This window comes from Styela clava, chromosome 2 (genome assembly GCF_964204865.1).
Source record: "Styela clava chromosome 2, kaStyClav1.hap1.2, whole genome shotgun sequence".
In the NCBI taxonomy this organism is placed as follows: Eukaryota; Metazoa; Chordata; class Ascidiacea; order Stolidobranchia; family Styelidae; genus Styela; species Styela clava.
Window position 1 is genome coordinate 8,381,689 of NC_135251.1, and position 12,855 is coordinate 8,394,543.

At 31.7% G+C, this 12,855-nt stretch overlaps 1 protein-coding gene across 1 annotated transcript in view; it reads right to left on the minus strand.

Annotated features, from left to right (window-relative positions):
* The window catches only part of LOC120336047 (uncharacterized), a 98,792-nt gene that overhangs the window by 36,191 nt on the left and 49,746 nt on the right, over positions 1-12,855 (minus strand). Inside the window, exons 18-20 of the mRNA XM_078119883.1 lie at positions 10,855-11,022; positions 4,526-4,693; positions 2,579-2,746 (exon numbers count right to left, since the gene is read on the minus strand). Of these exons, the coding sequence (XP_077976009.1) occupies positions 2,579-2,746; positions 4,526-4,693; positions 10,855-11,022 (504 nt within the window). The remainder of the gene's footprint in view (positions 1-2,578; positions 2,747-4,525; positions 4,694-10,854; positions 11,023-12,855) is intronic.

A 12,855-nucleotide genomic window follows, 5' to 3' on the forward strand; every position in this document is an offset into this window, starting at 1 on the left:
TAGACGCAAAATGAAAAAATCATTGACTTTCCTAACTTTATAAATAAATAAGAATTGTCTAACTATGACAATTTAGTATCATTCCGGCTCAGTTATTCTATTTCTCAGAAACTCTGCACATTCAGCAATAATCAATTTCCTGCTTATAGACTATTTCTAATAATTCGGTTAATCCGGGTAATTCCTGAACCATTTGCCTAAATTACATGTTATAAACATCTATATATCTGTAGACAAAGTTTATAACCAGAGCAAGTAACCAAACCCTTTCTCTGGCCCAATTGCTATGGATTTTCTGGGTTATGAAGACTCCATCTCAGATCGGAAAGCCAAGTTTTGTCCTAATCCGAAACCTAGATTTTGTGGGACTCACGTAGTATGGGAACAATAATGCCGGACACCGGAACGTAGTATGTGTACCAGGTCTGGGTGAGGCCATAATTTCAGGTGCAAATACTACGGGAGTCACTTAGCTGGTCCCTGAACTCGTAATAGAACTAAAATAGGAAAAATTGAAATAAAATTATGGCCTTCAATATTCCTTACAATATTCTCGTGTCCGCCACCTTGGTTTACATACTACGGGAGCACCGATTTGGGCTTTACACGTAACACGTAATTCATGAAATGCTTTTGGCTCCATGATCTTGTCTGCAATGTAAAAAGTATTCGTCTGGGAAAATAAATATAGGAATAATATTTTTATTGTAATTATTATCGTGTTAGGTTTTTATTACTTTCAATACAATATATTTTTTGTATAAAGATAGTAACATAGTAACATTTTGTTTGCTAAGTACAACATGTTAAAAATTATTCATTATCATAATCAAAATAAAAATCACTTTCTTAAATAAACCTCAAACAAAACCAAAATATAATATTTTTAGGTGTATTTTTTACTATGTTACAAGTATTTGAGTAACGGTTTGGGGATATGAAGACTGAGTAGATAGGGATAGTTTGATTTTTTTTTTCGATAAGTTACAATATCCATGAAATTATTCACGGAGTTTTGTTATTTAATGAGCTTAGTAATTTAACCCGATAATCCTTAAAAACATTTGCGCTTCATAGCCCGGTGAGCTTTATGTAATAAGAAAACAAAGTAAGCATTTTTTTGTGAATGCGCCCAATTATCCGTCGCGCCTTATGGTCCGTGAAATACGGGTACAATAAAACTTACGTAGTTACAGAAATTTCAACAATGCTAGGTGAATCCCCTTAATCATATACGAGGTTTGAAATATAACACATACGGGAATTTAATGCAAAAGAATTGGCACGAGAGTTGAGATTCTTTTTGGAAAAATTATTATTGTCCCATTTATTAATATCGTATTTTTTTTTGATCGAATTTCATAAGACAATATCATTGCTAGTTTTATTTTTTGGCGAACAAAACTTTGTCCCAGTTTTCTTGGGTGTTCCGCTCGTCTCATGAGTCCACTTACCTCACGCGTTCCGAAGAAAAGACAAATGTGTACTGTCCCATCATGTTCGACGTTTCCCATGCTCAAGCATGGTAATACTAAGTTATCTTGTGGCCGATGGCCCAATTTGGAACTTAATCCAGATTCAAAAATATCATTTCACAGTGTAATCGAAATACTCTTCTGCCCCGGAATTGACATTTCAATTGTAAGTATATCTATCTGTTGGTTTCGTTGTTTGATTAAACACAGTGAACAAACAGTCCAGTGATTGACAAAAATGACAATTTAGTTCTTTTTTGTCTCATCTCAAAGAAGATCAAGTAATAACAAGTTTTTCAAGCTGGAGGGACGTCCTCGGGTCACAAGACGTATATGTTCAGAGAGATAATAGCGAGACACGGTATAATTTGCAAAAGAAAAGTTTACCGACGTATAACCAATGTTTACCGCAAAAAGATTTAGCGTCTTTTTAGTAGCCCGAATCCTTAATTTAATTCTTGGTTGTTTTGAATAAATTATTTTGAATAAAATAAAATAACCATGAAAATATTGAGTTATTTGTGTAATGAGCTTTATACTGTAACCCGATATTTCTTGAAAATTTTGCACTTATAGCCCGGTGCGACTTGTGTATGATAAAACAAAAACAGTCTGAGCAATTTGATGACAGTGCGTCACATAATCCGGTGCACGTTGTGGTCCGTAAAATTGTGGAATCCTTAAAATATGCGGAAAATGTCAAAAGCGGGATATGTTCAAGCGACAAGCGCTGATATAATATATGAGGTTTGAGATATAGCATATTCAAGAATTTAATCCAATATAATTGCACATCATTTTTCTTTTGCACTGTTGAAGTTCTTATTTAAAAATTACTATTGAGCTATTTAGCCAACTTTTTTATTCGATCAAAATGCACATTAATTTATCCCAAATAAATATATATATTTAAATCACACCATTCTCTTCGAATGCAAAAAATTGAATAAAGATTTTTTCGCATGCATTTTGGAATATTTACCTTGCATTTTACATCATAATTTAGAATCGCGTAAAGCACGCCGGTATACAGAATTGAATTAAAACACACTCTGATACGATTGAATTCTAAAAGTTAATTAAACAATTTTCCATTATCTTACTTTCAGAGCAAAATCAGTTGCTCCTTGTGCAAATTCATTCAGCTTTTCACATGTCAGATCACAGACACCAAACTGCACTTTGCCTGCTTCAACGGTTGAGGCAACTTGAGCGAATTCATGAAATGCTTTCGGCTCCATGATCTTGTCTGCTAGGTATAAAGTATTGATCTGAAAAAGATTATGGAAATAATAATTTTAAGGTAATTAGGAACTTTAATTACACTGAATACAATATATTTTATACATAAAGATAGTAAAATTTCAATATGTTTTTGTCGCGAATAATTTATATGGGTAAGATATTGAACAGCCGAAAGATTCTAACAAAATTTGTTAGTCGGGGTCTGTGGGGTCATATACTCGTAAGTATATAGAAGATAGGGTGACCTCAAACTAACACAGATCTAATAATTTGATAATTACTCAGATTTAAGAAGGGAGTTTATTTTGTTTACACTTCAACTTGCCAGTAATATAGGTTATGCGTTTCAGAAAAGTTATATTTAGAATATGTTCCAAGGAATCTCCTCAACCATAACGACAACTCTGCATCCGCTGCGCAAAGTTGTCAATTATCATTTTACTATGAGATTTTATATAATTTTTTAAATATAACACAAGTATTGTAGTATAATGTTACGAACGAAAATGTGAGTGTTTGAACATGTGAAGCGTATGGCTGCTCGTAACTTGAAATATTCGATGAGCCATAAAAAATTACCGAAAAAAGTCTTTTCCTCTTGTTGCTGCAAAATACAAAAACTCGGAAAGATTTTATTTGATACGTTTGGCATTTTTCTCCTCTAAACTAGCCTTAAATAATGCAAATACATGACACATTACAATATTCTTAGGGCTGCATATGATAAGTGCTCAGCATGAGAGGTGTGAATGTACCTTCTCGTGCTATTGCAATATACACGCATTAACAAAATAATATTTTTTTAAAGGAATTAACTTTTAAAAATAAACCAACAATGTTTCCCAATGCAAGCGTATTTAGCGACAGATAAATATTGTAAATTGTTTTATATTATTATATTTGTGTTCGGAATATTTAACACTGAAACCCCATATAACAAAGTATATAAATACAGCTATATCTTGATATAAGTTTATTGTTTTTATTTACAATCTAAAATATTACCAAAGAAAAACTTTTGTAAGATTAGAATTAATTAATTCGAACCAATATTAATGCATTGATTATTGTTAATTGTTGTTAATTTACATGGTTGTATCCATTCATGTCTTATGTAATATCGTCCTAGGACTGATCAACCTCATTGTTCGCGTAAAATATTTAGATTTTTCATAGTGCGTTAAATCATTTACCGGCGAACGCAATCATTCCTATCGGTCAGTTTTTGAAAACAAGTTTATCACGGTATATCCTTGGGATCACAAAAAAATTGGCGGATCATTGAGCTTGACATTTATAATATAAAAACAGATAATGCAGTTCAGACCGTTAGGAGTGATACCAACAGATTTGAATTCCAAATATAACCCGAGGATAATCCAAACACTATCATTGCGACCATTGTATAATGTAATTCAAAATTCACATAAAATCCTGGTCCATATGGAGCAATGACATTTTTCCGATTTTATTAATTTATGCTCTTATTTATACATTAATCGCACAAAACTACCGAATTCAAAGAAAAAAATATAAGTGATTTTATTCGCCACTCATTCCAAAATCTCACCGCATATAATATCCATTGAATTAGAACATAAAGCATATTTAAGCAAGAATATGGAGAAAATTGTTGCGAAACATCTTAAATTTACGAATAGTTGGTCAAAACAGCGTTAATTTAATAAATACTCATGTAAATCGCATGAGAAAAAAATGTAATTCAAAACTCATCAAGTGTGATTCACATTTGAAAATACATAAACATGATAAAAAACGTTATCAACAAGTTTACATCTCCTTACTTTCAAGCCACGGTCAGCAGCTCTCTGCCTAAATACTTTCAGTTTTTCACTTGTTAGACCACATTGTAGGAACGATACTTCTCCTGCTTTTGTAATTGAGGCAACTTCAGCAAATTCATTGAATGCTTCGCACTTCATGGTCTCGTCTGATACGATTAAATCGTCGATCTTTAAAATAAATATTTAACGATTATATTAATAAATTATATATATATATATATATAAATGGTTAGCTATGATATATTTCTAGCATGATTAGGAACAAATAAAAATGAGCTTATCGAAACAATTTCTTATGATGATTTGAATTCTTTTGAACAGAAAAATTTGAATATTTTTGAAACACAACTATATATTAAAAGTCACTATTAGTATAACATTGGGTGGACGAAGATAAGTCTCGTGATATGACGCAAGCGCCCATAATTTTGAGAACGTTTATGCTATACTGGAGAACTTAAATTTCAGGATATTTTAAACCTTTTGCTGTATTTTGTCGTCGAAAAACTTTCTTGTTTTACTTGGGTTTTCCCTCATCTTTCTATTTATCTAAATTGCATTAAATATCCAAGAAAAGATAGGAAATCCTTTTATTTTAGTCTAGCAGTGTTTTTGAAAATGCAAATGATGCAATTTGAATGTTTTCAAGAGATAGTATTCTACCTTATCAAGGTTTTTATTATTATGTGTCGTTTGTATTGTATTTTTAAGATATTAAAACTTATTAATACTGCTCGAGTAATAATTTGAGCGACTTTTTCAGTCTCCCGAATGCTTTTTCTAATTTTTGGTTATTTTGGAAGATTCCTTCGATTAAAATACAATAACCATAAAAATATCGAGTTATTTGTGTATTGAGCTCAGTACTGTAACCCGATAATGCCTAAAAACCGTCGAACCTTTAGCACGTGACGCCTTATATATGCTAAAACAAAAACAATCTAAGCAATTTACTGACACTGAGTAATATAATCAGGTGCGCATTTTGTTCCTTAAAATGCGGAAATCAATAAACTTTACTAGTTTTAAAAAATGTTAAATTTGCGATGTGTTCAAGCGCTGATATAATAAATATATGGGGTTTGAGATATCTGACATTTGTGAATTTAATACAAAATAATAGAACATGACTTTTAATCCACTGATAACGTTGCATTTGACAGAATACTATTGGCCTATTTAATACCCTACTTTTTTATTTAACCGCAATTCACAAGAAGTTATCATAATTTACCACAAAAACTATTCGGATTGCAAAATTCAAATGAAGAGTTCATTACTGTTATTTCACTGAAATCAAATTTCAGGGCGAGATAAAAAAAAACTAGTTATCGTCGTGCTCGTGGCATAAGTTATACATCTGTCGATGGAAATGTGTCATATAAAAATAATAAATACGGAGATGGAGGTATTTATTTATTTTGTATTTATTATTACCACGCAACGCTGATGAAAATAATCGGCATTCAGAAAAATTGCAATAGAATGCCGCTATTAGCAACTTTTCAATTTTTTTTTTTCTAATTTTTGAATTTTTTTTTTCATTTGATTGTTTTGTCAAGAATTTATATTTTTAGTCTTACAGTGTGTATGAAAGGGCATATTATCGAATTAAGATATTTTTAAGAGATAGTATTATACCGGGTGCGTAGTATGTACGGTAATTTGTATGACGCAGGTATGTGACGTCACAATGGCGCACTGTGACTTACGCAGAATTGTGCCTATGACTTAGGTACATACGCAATTTTGCAACTTCATAATCATAAGCGCTAAGCTAGAATCTAAGATGCATAAACTCGAAAATATTTCGCAGATCATATTTTGCTTTTGTGACGTCACAATAGTCCTGCGTTAAACAATGACAATTTATTATGACGAAACAGTAGCAAGAATAAGCATGCCACACAAAATTTTCATTTTTATGGGGTTCGGAATTCTTGGGATAAAATCTGAGTTAACAGACAGGTGCGCAGCATTACATAAATAACTATTTTATAAAAAAAAACAAAAATGACCTAGGCAATTCGGTGATGATATGTTATTGTCTGCAACAGATTTCGCATTTAACATTGTCTTAACATGAACTGTCGTGCATTTATGGTGTTCGTTGTTTTATTTTTACTATTTTATCATGCCGCATTTCAATCTATAGGAGGTTTTGGTTGCGTATTCACTTCTTGATTATTTTTAGCATCACTTACAAGACGATTATATAATAACTCGTTTTCCCCAGTAAACTCAAATTTCCGAACGGGAGAAAAAAATAGGTATCGTTTTTCTTGAGGCTGAATACATACGCATGCAAAGAGATAATTGTGATATAAAGAGAATAAATACGGACAGAATATGTTATTGATATCGATTATACTTCAGCTACATTTGTCATTGTAGAAAAAGAAATATTTATATTTCATTTTCAATTTACTGAAATTGCATAATCCAAAAGTAAAACCATGAGTTCCTATCGAATTTAATAATAAGAATTCAAAAGATTAAACAGCCAATTCTAAATAGCAGAATATTTATATACATTTGCCGCCAAAGTGATTGTCGTCAATGCGAAAGAAATGTTTTGAATTTTTTTTTTGGGAAATGTTCGAAATATTTGGGTTAAACAATGATTTCAAAATTATTAATTGTTCTCGTATAGTATTTTTCTTCTATTATGAGACGTAAATTTATCTTGACTTCACTCAATGTCAAAGATGATAAAGTAGTAACAAGTTTTCACGCTGGGGGCACGTCCTCGGGTCACAAGACATAGAAGTGCAAAGAAATAATAGCGAGACTCAGGATAATTTGCGGAAATATAATTTACTGACTTATAACCGATATCCAAGGCAAAAAATTTTAGCGACTTTTAAATATCCTTAATCTTTGTTTAATTTTTGATTGTTTTAAAATATTTTTAGATTAATGCATTGATTAATGCATTGATTGATAATTGTTGGTAATTTACATCATTGTATCCAAATATCTCTCACGTTTTGTCTTACTAGAAAATGATCAGGTTCATTGTTCGCCTAAAATATATAGATTTTTCATAGTGCGTTAAATCGTTTGCGGCGAACGCAGACATACTTATCGGTCAGTGTTTAAAACAAGCACATTACGGTATATCCATGGGATTACAAAATAAAAATTATGGATCATCGAGCATGACATTTTGGATATGATAACAAGATATTAAAGTACAAACAGTTCGGCAGTTCGGAGTGATACCGACAGATTTATATTCACTTTGGAAAAAAATGAAAATAAATTGCAATGTTTCTGTAATATCGAATAACCCGAGAATATTCCGAACGCTATAATTGCGTCCATTATTTATTGTAATTTAAAATTTACCTAAAATCCTGGTCCTTATGGTACAATGAAATTTTTCTGATTTTAATAATTTATGCACTTACTTATACATAAATCGGACAAAACTACCCGAACTCAAAGAAAGAAACACAGGTTATTTTATTCGCCACTCAATTCAAAATGTGGCCTCATATAATATCTAATACATTAAACCAACAAACATATTTAAGCAAAAATCTGGAGAAAATTGTTGCGAAACATCTTAAATTTACGGATAGTTTATCAAAACGACATTAATTTAATAAATACTCATGTAAATGGCACGTGAAGAAAATTTAATTCAAAACACTGGTGTGATTCACATGTGAGAATGCATAAATATAAGAAAAAAACTTTATATACAAGTTTACATCTCCTTACTTTTAAGTGATGAAACAGAGGAAGATAAATACTCAGGCGAATGGATCCACTTTTGCTTCTTACTAGACTTTAGTTGTGAAATGTCAAAATACATTTGCTTCTGTAATTGATGCCACTCAGAAAAAGTTCAGGAAAAATAATTAATAGATCCGTTTGTTTTGTATTTTTATTAAAATTGATTAATTTTCTTAGGTTTATCATTTCGCCATCAACTTTATTCATTGAAGAGGGGTCGCAAAGGATTTGAATAACGAGGGAGTGTATTTATGATGTTTATTTTGGGGATTAGCAAACTGATAAGACGGTTTAAATATAGTATTAATCTTGACCTTTAGTCCGATCCATAACGATCACGCTATGAATATTTCCAATTCATAGACGTCGTTTTAGACCATCCAGGTCTTGCATATGTATTCGAAAATCCTAAATTCTCGCCTAATTTAAATATAATTGCTTACACTCGATTTAATTTTACCATAACAGTATTTCAACCGATCAAATAATATTTAAAGCAAAATATCACTCCAAAATACTTTTGTCCTTCAAATAGGTCAAAATACTGTCTAGCTTTTTGAAATCTCAGTCTACAGTGGAATATCCAATACCAACGGCCCACCCTATTATATTAATTAGGTAGGCAATTTGACCCTAGGTCATGACTTGACTCTAGAATATTAATTGCACGGCCCTAGGCACCTTCGTGAGGCGTCGAATGCGCACCAGAAGGGTTCTTCGCGGCTTCGACAAAAATGACAAAAATTGTGTGTGTGGGTCATGCCTGATCGTAATCAGAAATTGTAAATCGTCCTACTGGGCAAGAACTGATGTATTGGGTCCTATATTGGCCACTCTACATTGGAATTATCTCTTTCAAGTTCATATTAACAACAAAGGAGATATTGTAACGACAACTGAGGTTACTCCATTTAAGAGACATTGATGACGAGAATACGTTTATGAAATCATAGTTCTTAGGAAGATCCGACAGCAAACACCCTCGGCATCTTTTCAAGTTAATATATATACATATCGTAGTAAAATCCTGATGTGTTTACAACTTCGCGACTTCCACGATTGATATTTCGTAGTTTGCATTCAGATTGCCAGTCGTGTTTTGTTGAAAGGGGTAGGAAATATACTTTTTACCAAAATAGAAGAGAAGTTGAAAATTTTGTTTCGACAGCCCACATCGTTAAAGAGGGAGAAGGAAATTATCGCTCTTTAGCAACATCACGCGGAAAGAGACCTAAAAATTGATTTCAGGGACACTTGATTGTTAATTCTTGCACGTTTGAACAGGGAAAAAAGAAACTTTTTTTATGGAAGGTGTCAAAAGATACTGGGAATCATTTGCTGACAAAGGGTAACGTTGGCAAAATGACGGGCTTTATTAATCTTGACATCAAGAAGTCTGAAATTATTTGGTGATTATGGGGAACAACGGACGGGGGTTCAATGAGACATACTCCAATGCGTGCAATTTGAAAGTGGTGTATTCACTGAGTTCTTTGAGGCCTGACAATGCGTTAATGTTACGTAATATTCTGTCTAGACCATGAGACATATTTTTTGTTCAATCCCATTCCATGGTAATTTATGCCTGTACCATACCATTCCGTGAGATTCCCATTCAAATACAATTCAATGAAAATACGGAATTTCTGCAAATTTAGGTTTAGTGTCTATTAAAAATAGGACTTCATGTACAATTAGATACATAGACAAAAAATGACAAATTCATTGACTTTCTTATTTTTATAAATTAATAAGAATTATCTAACCATGACAATTTAGTATCATTCCGGCTCAGTTATTCTATTTCTGAGGAACTCTGCTCATTCAGCAATAATCAATTTCCTGCTTATAGACTATTTTTAATAATTCGGTTAATCCGGATAATTCCTGAACCATTTGCCTAAGTTTTATTATATAAGCATCTAAATATCTGATGTAGACAAAGTACGTCATAACCAGAGCAGGTAACCAAGCCCTTTCTCTGGCCCAATCGCTATGGATTTTATGGGTTATAAAGACTCCATCCCAGATCGGAAAACCAAGTTTTGTCCTAATCCAAAACCTAGATACTCGTTGAAGTATAGCCATATGTATGACAAAACAAAAACTATCTTAGCAATTTATTGACAATGCGTCATAAAAATTATAATCGGGTGTGCGTTATGGTCCATAAAATTCTGGAATCATTCAAATTTACGGAGTTAATGTCAAAAGCGCGATATGTTCAATCGCTGATATCGCTGTTTGAGATATAGCATATTCTTGAATTCAATGCAATAAAATTTGACATGACTTTTGCACAGTTGACGTTCTTTTTTCAAAATTATTATTGGATTATTTAAATGCACAGGATATTATCCCAAATAAATATATTTAAATTACACCATTCTTTCTGAATGCAAAAATTTAAACGAAGAGTTCATTTGCATACATTTTGGAATATTTACCTTGCATTTTGCATCAAAACATATAATCTAGTAAAGTACGCCTGTGTATAGAACACAATTAAAACATACTCTGATACGATTAATTTTTAAAATGTATTAAATAAAAAAAATTTGAACAACAATATTCTAATTTCTTACTTGCAAAGAAAAATCAGTTGCTCCTTGTGCAAATTCATTCAGCTTTTCACATGTCAGATCACAGACACCAAACTGCACTATTCCTGCTTCAACAGTTGAGGCAACTTGAGCGAATTCATGAAATGCTTTTGGCTCCATGATCTTGTCTGCTAGGTATAAAGTATTGATCTGAAAAATAATTATGGAAATAATAATTTTAATGTAATTATGAACTTTAATTACTCTGAATACAATATATTTTATACATAAAGATAGTAAAATTTGAATATGTATTTGTCGCGAATAATTTATATGGGTAAGATATTAAACAGCCGGAAGATTCTAACAATATTTGTTAGTCGGGGTCTGTGGGGTCATATACTCGTAAGTATATAGAAAATATGGTGACCTCAAACTAACACAGATCTAATAATTTGATAATTACTCAGATTTAAAAGAAGGGAGTTTATTTTGTTTACACTTCAACCTACCAGTAATATAGGTTATGCGTTTCAGAAAAGTTATATTTAGAATATGTTCCAAGGAATCTCCTCAACCATAACGACAACCTTGCATCCGCTGCGCAAAGTTGTCAATTATCATTTTACTATAAAATTTTATAAAGGTTTCAAATATAACACAAGTATTGTAGTATAATGTTACGAACGAAAATGTGAGTGTTTGAACATTTGAAGCGTATGGCTGCTCGTAACTTGAAATATTCGATGAGCCATAAAAAATTACGGAAAAAAAATCTATTCCTCTTGTTGCTGCAAAATACAAAAACTCGAAAAGATTTTATTTGATGCGTTTGGCATTTTTTCTCCTTTATTAAACTAGCCCTAAATAATGCAAATGCATGACATATTACAAGATTCGTAGGGCTGCATATGATAAGTGCTCAGTATGAGAGGTGTGAATATGCCTTCTCGTGCTATTGCAATATACACGCATTAACAAAATAATAATTTTTTAAAGGAAATAACTTTTAGTGAAAAAATAAACCAACAATGTTTCCCAATGCAAGCGTATTTAGCGACAGATAAATATTGTAAATTGTTTTATATTAAAATATTTGTGTTCGGAATATTTAACACTGGAACCACATAAAATAGAGTGTATAAATAAAGCTATATCTTGATGTACATTTATTGTTTTTATTTGCAATCCAAAATATTACCAACGTAAAACTTTTGTATGATCCGAATTAAGTTAATTCGAACCAGTAATAATGCATTGATTATTGTTAATTGTTGTTAATTTACATGGTTGTATCCATTCATGTCATATGTAATATCGTCCTAGGACTGATCAGCCTCATTGTTCGCGTAAAATATATAGATTTTTCATAGTGCGTTAAATCATTCAACGGCCAACGCAATCATACTTATCGGTCAGTGTTCAAAAACAAGGGTATCACAGTAAATCGATGGGATCACGAAAAAAATTGGCGGATCATTGAGCATGACATTTAAAATATAAAAAAAAGATAATGCAGTTCAAACCGTTAGGAGTGATACCAACAGATTTAAATTCCAACTATAACCCGAGGATAATCCAAACACTATCATTGCGTTCATTGTATAATGTAATTTAAAATTTACATAAAATCCTGGTCCATATGGAGCAATGACATTTTTCCGATTTTTTAATTTATGCTCTTATTTATACATGAATCGCACAAAACTACCCGAACTCAAAGAAAGAAATATAAGTGATTTTATTCGCCACTCATTCCAAAATGTCGCCGCATATAATATCCATTAAATTAAACCAAAAAAACATATTTAAGCAACAATCTGGAGAAAATTGTTGCGAAACAGCTTAAATTTACGAATAGTTGATCAAAACAGCGTTAATTTAATAAATACTTATGTAAATCGCATGTGAAGAAAATGTAATTCAAAACTCATCAAGTGTGATTCACATTTGAAAATACAAAAACATGATAAAAAACATTATCAACAAGTTTACATTTTCTTACTTTTAAGCCACGGTCAGCAGCTTCCTGCCTAAATACTT